Source organism: Brachypodium distachyon, chromosome 5 (assembly GCF_000005505.3).
Source record: "Brachypodium distachyon strain Bd21 chromosome 5, Brachypodium_distachyon_v3.0, whole genome shotgun sequence".
Taxonomy (NCBI): Eukaryota; Viridiplantae; Streptophyta; class Magnoliopsida; order Poales; family Poaceae; genus Brachypodium; species Brachypodium distachyon.
The window spans coordinates 21,328,766-21,345,538 of NC_016135.3; the positions used below are offsets into that span (position 1 = coordinate 21,328,766).

General features: G+C 49.5%; 2 protein-coding genes across 2 annotated transcripts; both read right to left on the minus strand.

Annotated features, from left to right (window-relative positions):
• Positions 1–2,622, minus strand: LOC100828965 (subtilisin-like protease SBT1.7). Its single transcript, XM_010228922.3, has one exon. The coding sequence runs from the start codon at positions 2,380–2,382 to the stop codon at positions 130–132; it is 2,253 nt and encodes a 750-aa protein (XP_010227224.1). The 5' UTR covers positions 2,383–2,622; the 3' UTR covers positions 1–129.
• Positions 2,623–7,137: 4,515 nt separating this feature from the next.
• Positions 7,138–9,517, minus strand: LOC104585400 (subtilisin-like protease SBT1.2). The gene has a single exon (XM_010241931.2). The coding sequence runs from the start codon at positions 9,492–9,494 to the stop codon at positions 7,245–7,247; it is 2,250 nt and encodes a 749-aa protein (XP_010240233.1). The 5' UTR covers positions 9,495–9,517; the 3' UTR covers positions 7,138–7,244.
• Between the last annotated feature and the right edge of the window lie 7,256 nt (positions 9,518–16,773).

Consider the following 16,773-nt stretch of genomic DNA (forward strand, 5'->3'; position numbering starts at 1 on the left):
TACACGATAACAGCCATTTTTATTCCATAAACTTACATTACAAAAGATGAAATCTTGTCGAACAAAGGCAGCAAGCAAATTAAATTGACGTAGTTAATAAGTTGTGAAGCAGATCGAGCACTAGTAGTGTTACACGAAGGTGGCCGTGATGGGACTCCTCACAGTGTGCTTGTCCGAAACCCACCGGAGCGCGCCCTGCACCGCCGTAGCGCTGCTCTTCCTAGCCCACACGGCAACCGTGAAAGTCTTCACCTGGTTCGCCTCGGTGAACCGCAGTGAGCTCGGCACGACGCTGACTTTTATAGCGTCGTCCGGCAAGTCTAACTTGGCGTAGTACATCGCCGGCACCTCTCCGACGTTGGTCACCGTGCGTTCCACAAAAATTGGAGTACTCGAGCTCCACGACTTCGTAAACGTGACGGAGATCGACGGGTAGTTCAGCAGGCGATCTGGGATCACCTTGATGGCCTTGCAGTCCACGGCGCGGCGCGCGATCAGGGAGACCTCCTTGTTCGTGTACATGCCGCAGAGGAAGCCGATGTAGTCCGCAGGAGCGATGTCGTACACTAGGCCGGGGTCCATGGCCTTGTCTGGGTTGACATGGCCGGCTCCGAAGGCGAAGAAGTCGGCTGCCCCGTGCTGCTCGTCGAGTATTGCCTTGCCGTAGCGGTCAGTGACGTCGGCGGTTGTCATGATGGCAGACTTGATCGCCGCTGGCGACCAGTCTGGGTTCTTGCTCTTGATCAACGCTGCGATGCCGCTGAGGTGCGGAGCCGACATGGACGTCCCGGACTCGAAGTTGAAAGTGGGAGCTCCGGATGATTTCTGCGCTGACGGTGGGCCTACCTGGAATGGCCACGCTGCGAGGACGCTTACACCGGGGCCCGTGATGTCTGGCTTCAGAATGCCGGGGTTCTGCATGCTGGGCCCACGAGAGGAGAACGATGTGATAGCCGGGGCTGGTGATGTGCCGAGGACAGTGCCTTTGAATGAGAACTGCGCCATCGGCCTCGCCGTTGACTTGATGTAGTTCTTGATCGCATCTCCAGCAGCGTGGCTGACATGCGAGGCTGGGAGGACATGCACGTCGGCGATGGTGCTGAAGCCGTCAATGAGCTGGTTTGCCAGAATCATGCCGACACCTCCTGCCCTTAGCACTTCGGAACCTTTGTCGATCCTCCCGACGTCATTGCCACGCTCACAAAGCACTATCTTGCCCTTGACGTCCAAGCCATCAAGCGACCCGTTACCGCAAAACTGCGCGTCCTCCACCGAGCTCGCGCCCGCGTAGACAAGCGGGTACAAGACGGACGCCGACACTTCTGGCTGGTAGACTGACTCGCCCTCGAAAGAGAGGCCGTTGCCAAGGTGCACCACAGCACTGATTAAACGGTCCATGGTGCTCGCGGCAACGGTGAGCATCCAGGGCGCGTCGTTCGACAACGTAGTGTGGTTCGGACCGGAGTTGCCGGCCGACATGCTAACAAAGATCCCCTTCTCTGCGGCGGCAAATGTGCCGACGGCGAGACTGTCCTCGTGGAACGGCAATGACGGCCCACCAAGTGACATGGAGATGATGTCAACGCCATCAGCCACGGCAGCGTCGATGCCGGCGAGTATGTCGGCGCTGGTGCAGTCCTCCAGGCCGCACACCTTGTACATGGCGACGTGTGCACGGGGCGCTATCCCGGACGCGGTCCCCTTGCCCTGGCCAAGCACCTGAGCACCCGGCACGACTGCTCCAGCCGCCGTGCTTGACGTGTGCGTGCCGTGCCCGTCCTCGTCGATCGGTGACAGCGACCCTTCGGTAGCATTGGGCACCGTGTCGAAAGCCCGAGCACCGATGAGCTTGTTGTTGCACGTGGAACGGCCGTTGAAGTCGCACCTGCCCTTCCACTTGGCAGGCGGTGGCGGCATGCCGTCGCCGCTGAAGGAAGGGTGGTCCGGAGTGACGCCGCTGTCGAGCACGCCGATGATGACGCCGGTGCCAGACCCGCCCGAATAGTTCTTCATGCCCCCGACCGGCGTGTCCAGCCCCAGGAACCGCGGCGTGTGCGTGGTCAGCAGCTTGTAAACCCGGTTCGGCACCGCGGCGACGAACCCTGGCATGGCGGACATGGCTTCGAGCTCCCGCGGCGTCAGCCGGGCCGCGAAGCCGCTGGCGACGTGGTGGTACGCGTGGAGGAGCCGGCCGTCCTTGGGGACGAACGACTGGTACCACGCCTTCCGGAGGTCGTCGGCCGTGCCGAAGGCGTTGTTCGCCTGGGGTTGCACGTATACGATGAACGTGATCCGGTCATCTTCGCCGTTGTTCTGCGCCGCGACAAGGGCCAGGAGGAGGAAGGGGACAAGGGAGAGCAAGGAGACCTTGAAGCTTCCCATGGCTGATTACTTGCTCTGATGATCTGATCTGGTGTGTGCCGGTGCATGGCCTTTTATACATGCTGCCTGCGATTAGATTATTCTTGTCGTTGCTGCAGGCAAAAGGCCGGCTTTGTGTTTTTCCGATGCAATTGGAGCTTTGGAGCCGTGCAAATGTCGGGAGATGGTTGCACGCGCGCGGACGAGAAGACCGGGTTATTGACATGGATTGGCCGCTTGGGAATCTCCGTACGCACGGCCGGCGGCACAGGCCAAACTGGTGGGATTTAGCTGTAGCGGCAGCGGCCTGTTTCGTTCCAGCAGTATATAGCTAGACGGCAACAGGAAACAATCAACGGGGCGCTTGGTTGATTGCTTCTTCTTTGTGACGAATACCCCTGGCCTCATCTGAACCTCTGAATGCTAAAACGAGCACTGACAGGTGACATATCTGCGCCCAAGCAACGCGACACCGTTTGGCCGACTTAATTCGCATAAACTCCTCCACTAGCTAGCTAGCTGTCAAAATTATCTTGCACATGCTGACCTCTTCAACTGATGTAGTACTCCGGATAATATTGTACGAGATCCTTCGTATCTATAAGCTGCAATAGCAAGTCTTCAGTTGCATTAGAATGTTTTTGGATCACATCAAACACCTCATAGAATTCTTAAAGTGCAGTTTTAGGTTCATCAATGAAATCGAAGGCCTGTGCTCCTCAATCCAAAAAAAAATGTTGAGGAAAGTTTTTTTCAGCTCGTCGCATTCGGAGTTCAAGAGAAATACCAGTTCTTCTTGCGAAGGTGGTGTGGTTCCTTACGGTGGAACCAGCCCACTCAGGTTCAAGTTCTAAACTTGACGTGTGTGCTCACATTTACCTGAATTTATTTTAGAATTTAACCGGCCCTATTCAGTGGTAGGTGACGTATCCGTCAACAGTGAGGGGTTTGCGATGACTTCGTCAATCTCTCAATCGAAGGTGCTCATAGGGGTGAGTGTATGCGCGTGTGTGAGCGTCTGCGTTTCTCAAAAGAAGAAGAAGAAATACTCCCAGTTCTTCTTCGGCTAATGTTTAGCTCTCCGCTTTTGCTAATCCTTACTGGTGGGGATCCCCCCACGTCTTCCTCGGAAAAAAATGTGTATGTGTGCTTGTGAAAAAAAAATGACGAAACAGCCACAACAAGCCATTTATCGTCAATAGAGAGTCGAGAGAATCGACTCAAGAGTACACAGAAAACACTGAAAAGGTGTCTGTGTGTGCTCGTGGTTTTGTGAATTGCGGAGAGCAGCTCTCGTTTCGTGGTTCTCAATTCTCATGACACAAGTATGCACACTGCTTGTTCTAAGATTATCAACAACTATGTGTTCTCTTGTGGGTCGTGAGTACGTACTGCACATGCAGTTCATCTTCAACGGTTGCTTAAAAATGGACGCCAGGATCAACATCCCTCAGCCATTTAGCTTGTTTGCAATTTATTCCCAACTCAAAGAATTGGCAACGACGTTTAATTTGGAGTCTAGTGTTTATGTGAATATTTAGTACTCTCTCCGTTTCATAATTCTTGTCGAATTATTACATGTATCTAGACACTTTTTAGGAATAGATACATTCATTTTTTTTGGCAAATTTGAGACAAGAATTATGAAACGGTAGTACATTTCAGTTGTCTAAGTGTCTCTAAAGTAATACTTCCTCCGTTCCTAAATATAAGAAGTACTACATTTATCCGAACTCAACTTCTTAGGGTTTGACCAAGTTTATATAAAAAACATCAACATTAGAATATCGAGCAAATAAGTATATTATGAAAATATATACTATAATGGATTTAATAAAACTAATTTAGAGTCGTCGGCATTTGCAGATTTTTTTTATAAACTTTGTCGAAGTTTAAAAGATTTGACTTAGAACAAAGTTAGGACTAATTAGAAACGGAGAGAGTAGTTTGCGTTTGAGATTGAGATGCTTATACGGCGATTTGTATCATTCTTTTTTATAAGCATATACATAACTGTTCTTGTATTGGAGATGACTATGAGGCGTTGCCGTAGGCCCATTAAAGTGAGCATCAACTTTAACCAACTTTAAACCTCCTGAACTTTTGAAAAACGGTTGATGGTGTTTCAAACTTCCATTGTGAATCCACAACAACTTCAACCGAGCTTTCAACCAATCTACATCAGAGCTTCTAACCGAAAAAGAAAAAAACGTGAACATCAGTAAGTAATAAATTTGCAGCTCTGAAGCTACAAAATTTGACACCAAGAAGGCCCAATTCATACCTTTCAACTTGTGAAGTCACAATTTCAACTGCAAACTCTAAACCCCCCTTTCCAAAATTAGGGACCCAGCCTGATCCATCTCAGCAAGTTAGGGCCACCGTTTCGGCATAACGACGACAAGGAGGCTTGGGGGCACGAAGGAAGCCCAAGACAATCATATGGAGGTGAAAGAAACTTTAATTTTACCTCTTCTATTTTGTGACCTTGTAATATTTCTCTGAACTGACAAGTTGGAACAACATATACAATTCTATGAAGTTTGGCTAAATTCCGTTACATTCTGTCGAATTCTGACAAGAAAGTGGCATGTATACGTCCTAGATGATTATTTCTTCAAGTTATCTGCCTAGTTAGCGTCACGTCATCCTGAGTAACTGACATATGGGTCCAACTACACATTTAGAAAATAATAATAAAATATAGTAAAATCCGTACAAATGACAATTAAATGTTAAAAATTTAATGGGTAAAAAGTAGTGGGTAAGAAGTGAAACTAACTCGCATCACTTTGTAGTAATAACACATTGAGTCCAAATACAATGTCATATATGTTGTAGTAAAATAAATCCCATATATCCGAGGAGTCAACAAACGTTAAACCAAGTTAAACCATGTCAACAAGTCAATCTCTCATGCCATGGTCAACATGGTGGAAGGACGAAGGAAATGGAGAGGAGAGGGCCAAAAGCAAGAATGCCAAAGCACATGGTCAATCCCCTCTCTCACTTGGCAAACCGTAAAGCTATGAAGTGAAATGTTGGGATGGATAAGCTCTCTAGCCTATAAATGCACCCCCAAGTGGTCTTGTACTCTTGTATCCTTCACTCTCAATTTGAATAAACTCAAGGGTTTAGGCTTAGAGGCTTCAGAGGGAACTCTAGTTCTAAGGGACCGAGCGATGCTTGGGCCTATGAGCAAAGGAATTGGGTTAGAATCCTGAAGGCACCCTTACCTCGATGCTCGGAAAGACCCATTCGGTCTGAGCACGGGAAGGCCCCAAAGGGTCTCTCGCGTGTATTTGGGAAGACGCGTTTGGCCCAAAAGAATCGGCTAACAATTCTCTCGCGTCTCTCCTTTTCGAAAATGGAAGCTTATATTGATCTCAACGTTATATCGAGCAATACACCCAAAGAGTATCACACATCCGGCCTCTGCGTCGAGACGCACACAGCCAAAGTACCACACCACGAACTTAATACATCAAAAGAAATATAACAACTCTAAGTAGACTCAATCCGGCGACTAGACCGCCACCCATGATGGCTGAAAATGTCCCTGACCACTTGCTCTAACTTGCTGCACACCATCAAAGACAGTTGGTGATCCGCTGGTTTGAGTAGCGTAGACCAAGTACGGAGCCAAAGTGAGCATGAATATAACACCTGCATAGGAGAAGTTAATTTCTTGCAATTAAAAACATGATCATTTCTGCGTAGGCAAATTGCCTAACATAAAGCTGCAGCCCCAACCAAAATAAGTGCTCTCAATCTATAACTAACCCCACGTAAACAAGACCCAAACATATGAGGAACATCACGAGGGGGATAAAGATTAGAAACTATTTGGACTATTGACCATGCAGATCGAGAGACATGACACCGAAAAAAGAGGTGTACAATAGTCTCATCCTCATGACAGAAACTGCATTTTGAGCTACCCTTCCAATTCCGCTTTAGCAGGTTGCCTTTTGTTAGAGTGACCCTGCGCCGCAAGAACCAAAGGAATATTTTTATTTTGAGAGGAACCTTTAACTTCCAAATCTCAGCGTTAGAATTTGATATAACAGAGTTAACCAAAGGCTGATACATTGACTTGACTGAAAACAAACCACTAGGGTGAAGGTTCCAACGAAACTCCTCCCGTCCTGGGGACAAATTAACATTGACAAGGCGATTCAGGAGCTCCGTCGAGGCCACCAGTTTAGGTCCAACAAGGTTACGTCTGAAGGACACATTCGGTGGGAAGGAAGCGAGAACTTGTGTCAAAGTATCATGCTTATTCCGAACAATAAGAAATAAGGAGGGATATTGGTCACGGAGGGGCTATCCCCCAATGCCAAGAATCCTCCCAGAATCTCACTTGGGATCCGTCCTTAATAGAAAAAGATCTAAAACGGAAATGTAGGACTAGGTGACACCCCTCGCGGGTAGAACGAACCTATTAAAAAAAATACCGTGTGTCAACTTTGCGCAAGTATACAACGACTTTCGTCATAAGGCCGGTGTACACACAAACTTTTACTTACTAACCCTCTTGCTTTAGCTACCCCGTGTACCGAGCATTGTTCGACAACGACGACAATTTTTTTTTGAGAGAAGTTAGGCACAAAATCTTGCCACGCACATTAGTGAAGTGTAATTCATGGCTATGTGCAAAAATCTTTATATGCGCAGAGACCGGGGTTGATCCCTCATTTTCAAGAAACGAAATATGTCCTTGGTTTGAAAAGGAAAAAAAGAACTTTGTATCACGGCACGTTCTTCGTGGCAATTTATTTGAAATCAATTCGAGACGAAGGAACAAGAGACCAAAATGCCGAAAGACATAAAGATTGTTTAACCATGACGATCTATGAACTGAAACGGAATCTAGCATGTAATCAGGCGAATGTGACGGAGATGGGGCTCCGCACGGTGTGCATCTCTGACACCCATCGTAGTGCACCCTGCACCAACCGGGCACCACTCTGCCCTGGCCACATGACAACCTCAAAATCCATTTCCTGGTTGGCCTCGGTGAACACCAGCTTGTGCGGGAAAACCTCAATGTACATGCCGTTGTCTGGCATGTCGACCGCCGGGTAGTACACGGAAGGCACCTCCCCGACGTTCCTCACCGTGCGCTTCACCACCACCGGCGCGTTCGAATTCCGCGACGACGGTGGGAATGTGACTGCTATTGATGGGTAATTTAGATGGTTGCCATCGATCGCCACGATAGCCGAGCAGTTGACCAGCTTCCGCGCTATCACCGAGACCTCTTGGCTCGTGTACATGCTGCAGAGGTGGCTAATGTAGTCTGCAGGGGTTATGTCGTAGACTAGGCCAGGGTCAGCGGCCTTCGTCGGGTTGACGTGTCCGGCGCCGGTGGCGAACAAGTTCGCAGCCACGTGCTGCTCGTTGAGTATGGGATTACCGGAGCGGTCGGTTATTTCAGCTGTTGTCATTATCGCCGACTTGATCGCCGCCGGCGACCAGTCCGGGTGCTTGCTCTTGATCGCCGCAGCAATGCCACTGAGGTGAGGCGTCGACATGGATGTGCCGGAGATGATGTTGAAAGTCGGACCAGGAAGAACCGGTGTCGATGGAGGGGCCACTTGGAACGGCCATGCGGCTAGCACGTTTACTCCGGGCCCTGTGATGTCGGGCTTCAGAATGCCCGTGTGTTGAAGGCTAGGCCCACGAGACGAGAAGAAAACGATCGAAGGAGCAGGCGACGTGCCAAGTACTGTTCCCTGGAAGCTGATACGCGCCACGGGGATTGTTGTAGAGTTGATGTAGGATTTGATGGCCGTGCTCGCGGCGTAGCCAACGTGTGACGCTGGGAGGACATGTGCATTGGCAAGCGTGTCGTAGCCTTGGAGAAATTGGTTCGTCAGGATCATACCAGAACCGCCGGCGCTCTGCACCACCGCACCTTTGATGGTCGCCGAGATGTTTCCCCCGAACTCACAGAGTACCATTTTCCCCTTGACGTCAAAGCCATCCAGCGAGCCGTTCCCACAGAACTCGGCGAGCGGCTTCCCACTTGCGTCCGCTTGGACCAACGGGGAGAAGAGAGCTGGCGAGTCGTGTGGCTGGTAGAGTGACTCGCCGTGGAAAGACATGCCGTTCCCTAGCTGCACCGTGGAGCGAATCGAGCGGTCCATTGTGCTCGCGGCGACAGTGAGGATCCACGGAGCCTCGTTCAATAAAGAACTCTCGACCGGGCCGGAATTGCCAGCGGCCATGCTGACAAACACGCCCTTCTCCATGGCGCCGAACGTCGCTACAGCGACAGGGTCCTGGTGAAACGGCAGCGCCGGCCCGCCTAGAGATATGGAGATGACGTCGCAGCCGTCGGCCACAGCGGCGTCGATGCCGGCCAGTATGTCGGACACGGAGCACCCTCTAGTGCACACCTTGTACATGGCGATGTGCGCGCGTGTGGCCATCCCGGCGGCGATGCCCATTGCTTGACCCAACACGTTAGCGTCCGGCACGACCGCTCCGGCCGCGGTGCTCGCCGTGTGGGTGCCGTGCCCAGCCTCATCAACCGGTGGCACCGGAGCGCCGGAGGTGCCGTTGTTGAGGGCCGCGACGAAATTGCGCGCGCCGATGAGCTTGTTGTTGCACGCGGTGCCGTTGAAGTCGCAGCGGCCCTTCCACTTGGCGGGCGGCGGCGGCATGCCGTAGTCGCTGAACGAGGGATGGTCCGGGAAGATGCCGGTGTCGATCACGCCGATGATGACGCCCGCGCCAAGCCCTGACTGGTTCCGCTGCGTCCCCACGTTTAGCCCGAGGAACTCCGGGGTGTGCGTCGTCTGCACCGTGTACGTTCTGTCGGGCACTGCGCTGAGGAACCCGGGCATGGCGGAGATCGCGTCGAGCTCCTGCCGAGTCAGCCGCGCCGCGAAGCCGGTGGCGACGTGGTGGTACGCGTGGAGGAGCCGGCCGTTGTCGGGGAGGAACGACTGGTACCACGACGTACGGTCGTCTGCCGTGCCGAACTCATGGTTCTCCTGGGGTTGCACGTGGACGATGAACGAGCTGAGGAGCTCATCGGCGCCGGCCGCCTCTGCAGGGACCGCGAGGATCAGGAGCAGGGACGGGAGAAGAGACAGCAACAAGAGACTCCTGCTGCTTTCCATGGCTTTCTTTGCTTCGATCTTTGTTGGCCTGTCTTGTGAGTGTGGGTTCATCGATCATCATAGCCTAATTTATATGCATGACGAGCTACGTACTACTCGTAGGCGCTCCTGCCTCCTGTCACTGTCAGATCGCTCCAAATATTTGGCCCTGATGCTCTAGCTGTGGCATCGTGATTAACATCGGGGGCGGCGTTACATCCTGTGGAGCTGTGTGCCGTGCCGTTGCTGGCTGATGCTGTGGCCACCGTCTACTTTCCATGTTTTTCCCTTGTAAATTTGCTTGAGCATTTGTTCTTGCTACGTGTGCATGCCTGCTAGCAGGCTCCAAATACCTGCCTTGTCGCGTTCAGGAACGTGTCCTTGACATGGGGGCGTTACAGCCTGTGGAGCTGTACGTTTGCTGATGCTGGCCGATGCTGTGATCACCGGTTTATTGATGAAGCGGGGAGGTGTGGAATCGGGGCTACCTGGGTATTGCCGTGCGCACGGCCGGCATGAGGAAGAACCGATCGATCGAACAAATGGAGAAGGCGATGGACATATACGGGGAATTTGGTGGCTATCGCCCGCAGGAACCTTGTGGCAGCCGCCCGTGAGGCCGTGCGGTTTTAACTAAGCATCCAAGCGAAATGTGTTCTAGCCGTGGTCCGTGGAGGTGATGATTGGGCTCTTATTATTCTCGATTCTGTGGATGTTCTGACGCGTCAACTACTCAACTCCTGCTGTTTCTGTGGTGGAGAGCTTTGCACCTACGGAAACGACGCCATTTTTGGAAACGGGAAAGCTTACGATTGAAGTGTCTGCCTCTAAAAATTTACTCTAAAATCACGACGAGTATTTAGAAACGGAGGAAGTACTGATCAGCGATGGAAAATTTCAAAAGTCCCGACCTGTCATCGCGAGCTGCTTTGATGATCCCTTACCTCCGTCTTCCGGGCTGCCCGTCAGTCCATCCTACCGACTACCGGCAAGTCGGTCAATCAATGACGGTAGCACACCCCGCTGCCTGGTCGCCGCCTCCTCCTGGGTGGCTGAAACTGAACTGTGATGCCTGCGTCATTCCGCATTCTGGCGATGCTTGGTGGGGTGCCCCTCTCTCCGATCTTGCTCAGGTTCGATCATGGCCTCTGCCTGGGGCAGGATTGGTCTGTGTGACTCTGTCATTGAAGCTGAAGCCATCACGGTGAGGAATGGTATCACTGCCCTTTGTGACGATTCTGACATCAAGCTTCACCTGGAATCGGACTGCTTCAATTTGATCGCGGGAACTACAGATGTGACTGAAGACCGTTCGGCCATCTGTGTAGGATTTCTGTGTCCTACAACTTTATTATTTATTGAAATTCTAATAATCGGTTATCTCGTTATGGAATCACGTGCTCATGGTTATATGATGCATATAATGTATGCTTGTTGAAAGGTACTTTAATACACTTATGTGTCTTAAGAAAGCTGGCGATTATCAATGAAATACAATATATCTTATATAAATATTAGAAAGGTTGTCCGGGCACGTTGATAATCGGAAGAAGCTAGGTCATTGATTAGATTACAGTCCTAACGTCGACCTATATGATTAGTGAAATTCAAACATGATCATGGCGCATTGCTCACAGGTGCGTGTTTCAAGGACCCACAGTTAGAGTCCCTAACGGATGGACTATATCGTGGTTGGTAGTTTAATCTGGACTCTATCTGAAAACTAGTTTAAATCTGAGGATTTAAAATTAGTACTCTTATCTGTAAAAGCAGTATAAAAAGGTTCTTACCCCCTAGCCTCAGATTGCGGAATTGTGAGCAGCACTGCGAAAAAGCGCAGAAACTAGGGGTAGACCACTAAAAATTTCCAACATTGGTATAAGCACACGTTTCGTTCATGGCGGCCAAAAAATCCTAATCCGCTGCCGTCCTCGCCGTCGCGCGATCCCGTAATCCTCGTAGCTGTACTCTGCTTCACCTAATTCTCATGAGGACTCACGATGAAACAGAGGAACAAAGGAATCGATCTGTGGCTGCTCCCTCGAATCAACTCCGCGTGCTTGCTGCCGGAAGTACCGGAGGAATCTCCGATCCTAGCAGGTAGCAGTGAAGCCAGGATCACCACGTGATATCAATCACGGAAGTACTATTATCCAAATCCATTAACTCCTCAAGAATTGATCAGCTCCTAGCTTTAATCGATCTGTCTCCCGGAATCGCCGTATACATGAACGGGGCAGATGGATCTAACACGCGCTCGCGCGGAACTCTCGTCGAGTAAAAACACAACTCGCTGCTCAAATCCTTGGGATTGTTGTGCTGCTGAATCGCATGCTGCCGCTGGCCGCTGCGTACTGGAGTTGATTCGGGAACTCACGCCATCAGGCGGCCGTTAATTACTGGATAAAACAAAATCGATCCGTCCCGTCTGAACCGGTCTCCAGGAATCAATACGCTGCTTCCTGGACCCGACGCGCCGGCCTCCTTCGGCCCGGAATCGCCGACGCCGGCCTGCTCCGCAGCCGGGAATCACCGCCTCCACCTCCGGGAATCATTGACGCGGCACCCGACGCCGACACCATGACAGCCTGATTTGCCGCAGAACATGACGTTCTGCCCTGATCTCTTGGATGCTCGCCAGAACGCTGCCGCTTCCCAGTTCCCACCGGCCTCCACGTGACCTCGTCACGGAATCGTTGCTTGCTGCTGCTGCATGCGAAGCCAACTCCAAGTCTTGTTCTACAATTTGTATTGACTGTATACTTGACGCTTCAAGTCGAGGAAGCTCCAGAGGAAACCAACTTCTACAGGTACTTTAATTTATTTTTTCTGGAGATTAATTACTGTGGAAACTGGAAAGCACACGCATCACGCTGCTCCTGGAAACTTGTGCGCAACATCTCGCCCCTTCTATTTGAGTTGCTATGCGGTATGTTCGTATTTCTTTGTCTGCTGCTCTTGCATTAAGGGCAGGAGGAGACGAGATTTTAGATGCAGGAATGAAACTCAGTAGTACACTGAACAGTATGCTCGGAACAACAAGTCTTTCTGTACCGTGGCCTATCCAAGCCACGGATGCCAGCATTGTACCCGCACGGCAGTTTGAGTAATGGAAGTTTTTCTTCAAAAAAGAAGTGTTCTAGCCGCAGAAGAAGAAGAAGAGAAATGTGTTCTTCCAAAAAAAGGCGGGGCGTACACTGTACGTCGGTCGTAAAACATTGTTCGAGGGAAGAGTAGAAATGGCAATCTTGGACTTGATCTGGGACTCAAACGCACCGACTCGTTGCCAATTCTTCGTCTGGCTAGCTTGCCGGGGAAGATGTTGGATGGCTGACCGTCTCGAAAGGTGGGGCCTGGATCATCCGGAGTATTGTCCTCTATGTGATTGCCTCCGTTGGTCGTGGTCGGGGACCGACGAGTACACTATACGTTCGACGTATAAGGCACTGTTCGAGGGAAGAGTGGAAATGGCAAGCTCGGACTTGATCTAGGACTCAAACGCACCTACTTGTTGCCAGTTCTTCGTCTGGCTAGCTTGCCAGGGAAGATGTTGGACGGCTGACCGTCTCGAAAGGCGGGGCCTGGATCACCTGGACCATTGTCCTCTATGTGAGTAAGAGCCGGAAACGATTGATCATTTGCTCATTGGATGCGTCATCACGAGACAAATCTGGTGGAAGATCCTTTGTGCTTGGGGAGCGATTCGTTGGCGGAGTGGTGGGGCAATGTTCATCTTCATGGCTGCTCAAGGAAGAATCTTGCCACTGCAGCCACTCTTGTTTTTTGGATGATTTGGAAGCACCGGAACGCGATAGTGTTTGATGGTGAGACGCCGGGCATCGACAAGATCTTGAGGGCGATTCAAGTGGAAGGGGCTGCTTGGAAGAATGCGGGGCTACTGACGGATAGATTTAGTTTCTTTCATGGCCCGGATAGTGTAGGTGTTGAGTGGAACGGTGTGGGCAAATCCGTTTTTTTGTTTGTTTGTTCGCCTGTTTAGGACCGTACTAAACTACTTGCAGTCTTCTTCTTTAATGGATGATACACCCGCTTCGGTGTATTCTAGAAAAAAAAGAAAAAAAAAGAAAAGACGTGTCAAGGCGTTATGAGCACTAATCCCATAAAAAATGATTTTAGGGAAGTGCTTCAGAGAAAGAATTGCACTAATTTAAAATTAAATATGTGGTTGTGATTAGGCCGTGATTAACTCCAAAAGCACGTTAGACTTTATTAGCAAACGTTGATTTGTCCATCTAGTTCTATTACTACTACTACTACTACTACTATTACTGCTCCTGCTGCTACTAGCACGTGGAATCAGCCAATCCAGATTTAAATTCTAAACTTGACATGTTCGTCACATTTTTCATGATTTAATCGGTGTTTTTTCTTTCAGTGGTAGGTGACGTACCTGTCAACAGCGAGGCATCTATCGTGACTTCGTCAATTTTTTAAGATCTGTCGGCTTAGTTTTCCGGTTCTTATAGGAATAGAGTGTGATAGAATGTGCGTGTGTGCGTTCATATAGGGGTGAACCAACGAGGCAACGATTGGTTGCATCGTCGGTTCATCCCAGCCATTGCTGGGTCCCCAGGATCCAAGCCGCCGTCGCCGTGTCCCCAGGATCCAAGCTGCCGTCGCCTCGGCCGCATTCCCGGAATCTGACATGTTGCCGTCCAAGCATCAGGGTCTCAAATTAAGCTGATGGGCGATGTCGTAGGGTCTGGAACCAAAGTAACGCGGTGGCTGTCAACCCCTCGTGATTTACATCCCCTGTCCTAGCCACATATTTGCTATCCCCTTTCCTTCTCTCTCTTTTAATCTATGGGCTGGATTAAATTAGATGTGGGGATTAAGACCGTGACTATCTGTTTTGCTCTCCTCTCTCTTGTTTTTAAGTACATATTTAATACATTATGGATATTAATTGTACCTTACTCGATTTTAAGTATATTATGGTATATGACATGTACCTTCTCAGGTCTTAAGTACCTCGTGTACATGACAGATACATTAAATTATGCGACGAATACATGAATGTGCATCATGGATACATCAAGGTACATGATAGTACCTCAACTCACACAATTAACAAGTATCTCATCAACAATAAATTGCATGATAGTACATAATAAGTACATCCTCAATCCTCAATGGAGATAGAGAGAAAAAGAAGAAATAATTGAAGTACCTCGTCATATCAAAATTGTGCACATCAATTCATAGCAGTACGTACCAGGACCAAATTACAACCAAATCACATCACACACATTCATAAAAAAATTAGTACCAAGTCATGTATTCATGTACATGACGGTATTCGAAAATCACCGCGCAAACATTTAAAGAAGAAACCACAACATTAAAAATCACATGGTACACGATGGTAAAAAAAATCAGGGCACAAACGTTCGAAGAAGAAATCACAAACATTCAAAAATCACAACACACTCATAGCAGCGGCCGAGATGGCAGCGCGGGGGCAGCGGCGACGGAGCCCAAGACCGCGGGCAGGACGAGGCCGGCGGAGGCTGAGACGGCGGCGGCGGCATGTTGGCAGCTCTGCTTCTTCCCTGCAGGGGTTCGTCGGCGCCGTGTCCGCCGCGCGGCCGGGGAGCGCAATCAGGGGAGCAGCTCGGCCGCGAGAGGGCTCCTGCCCACGGGAAGGGAAGGGAGTTGGGACTCTGCTGGGAGAGCAGCTCTCCGCAGCCCTCCACAAGTGGATTCGCATGGGAGGAATGAGATGAGAGAGGAACGCCATGCATGGGAGGAAGCAGAGGAGAGAGGAACGCTGGGACATGTACTAATCGCTTGAGGTATTAATTGGGTCATAGGGATTAAGAGAGAGAGGGAGAGGGGACACTAGGGTCCGTTTGGTTTATAACAAAGCGAACCTTACCAAAAAGTTGGCTTGCTAACGTGATTTGGCGGTCGTTTGGTCCGATACCGGGAATTTGGCTCGTCCGCGTCCGCCCTGCTTCGTCCGTGTGATTCTCGCCGGCGCGTGGGCGAGCTGAGGGCGGCCGATTGCTTCGCCAAAAAATTGGCGCAGCTCTTTCCCTCGATAGGCCCACTATAAAGGAGGCACGTGAACTATCTAAACAGACATCAACGAGAGCCACGCAATTAATGATCAATCTAGGTAGACGGGTTAAAAAGAGGAGAGTGTAACTAATCCTGTTTAGTCCGGTATAAAATGCTAATCTCATTTAGCACGGCCCAGTAGAAGCCCAACCTACCTTGTAAAGAAAACCAAACAAAGACCTAACCATTTTGCTAAAAAAATTGGCAAGCACAATGGCCATAATCCAAACAAGTGTGTCTCACCAAAATTTTGGTCATGTCCTGATTTTGGTCATACCAAAATTTTGGCAGGCCTGGTTAGGGGTTAAATCAAACAGGCCCTAAAATATGTGGCCACGACGGGGGTGGAGATCACGGGGGTGTACGAGACGTTTGGCGAGCCAAAGTCCATGGCCTCGATCACCACCCGAGACGCAGCTTCCCTTTTTTTTAAACAACACGCTGCCAACTTCCTTGTCTGGAGTTGATGGACAAAACGAGACTTCCTAATCAACACTTGCGTTGTAGGGGCTAATCACAACCACTAATTTTGCTTTAAAATTGGTGCGATGTTTTTTGAAGGATGTGCAATTTTTTTTCTTTGGAAAGCATAAAAGCAATTCTCATGCTTTTATTGCAGTAAAGAGCGGTGTTTGTATTTTTTTCTTTTTCTAAAACTGTGGTGTTCAACAAAAATATTTTATATAAGATTTTTTTTACAAAGAATGTCAAAACCTTTCGGTCTCTACATTCTCGGATCAACACAGTCATATTTTTATTAAAAAAAAGACATGCATCAAAGCCAAACACATTGGCTTACAAAATAACAATAAAAAAATTTGGAGGCCATCTTCTTTAGACTGGCCACACGACAACCATCTTCTCCATCACCTGCCTTAAACCAATTGTCAGGAACCAAATCCACCGGCGGCAGCAAGAGATCAACACAAAGTGCTTAGGAAGACAACCGCTAGTTGTTTTTCCAATTCACCATGTTATAACAAGATCTCCTAGATGAGCTCTTATAGGCTATATATAGCTAGGGTGAGCACCATCAGAATAGCACTTTCTTCCGCTAGCAAGTTGCTTTTAAAATATAATTTGTTGCCTCACTATGAATGAGGCATCCATGATGAAGTCGGTCATAATGGTTCTTACAAAGCAAGTTAATGGTTTAGCAGGAGTTGGAATTGTTTTTTTTTTTTTAGAAAGGAGTTGGAATTGTTTGTTATGATGA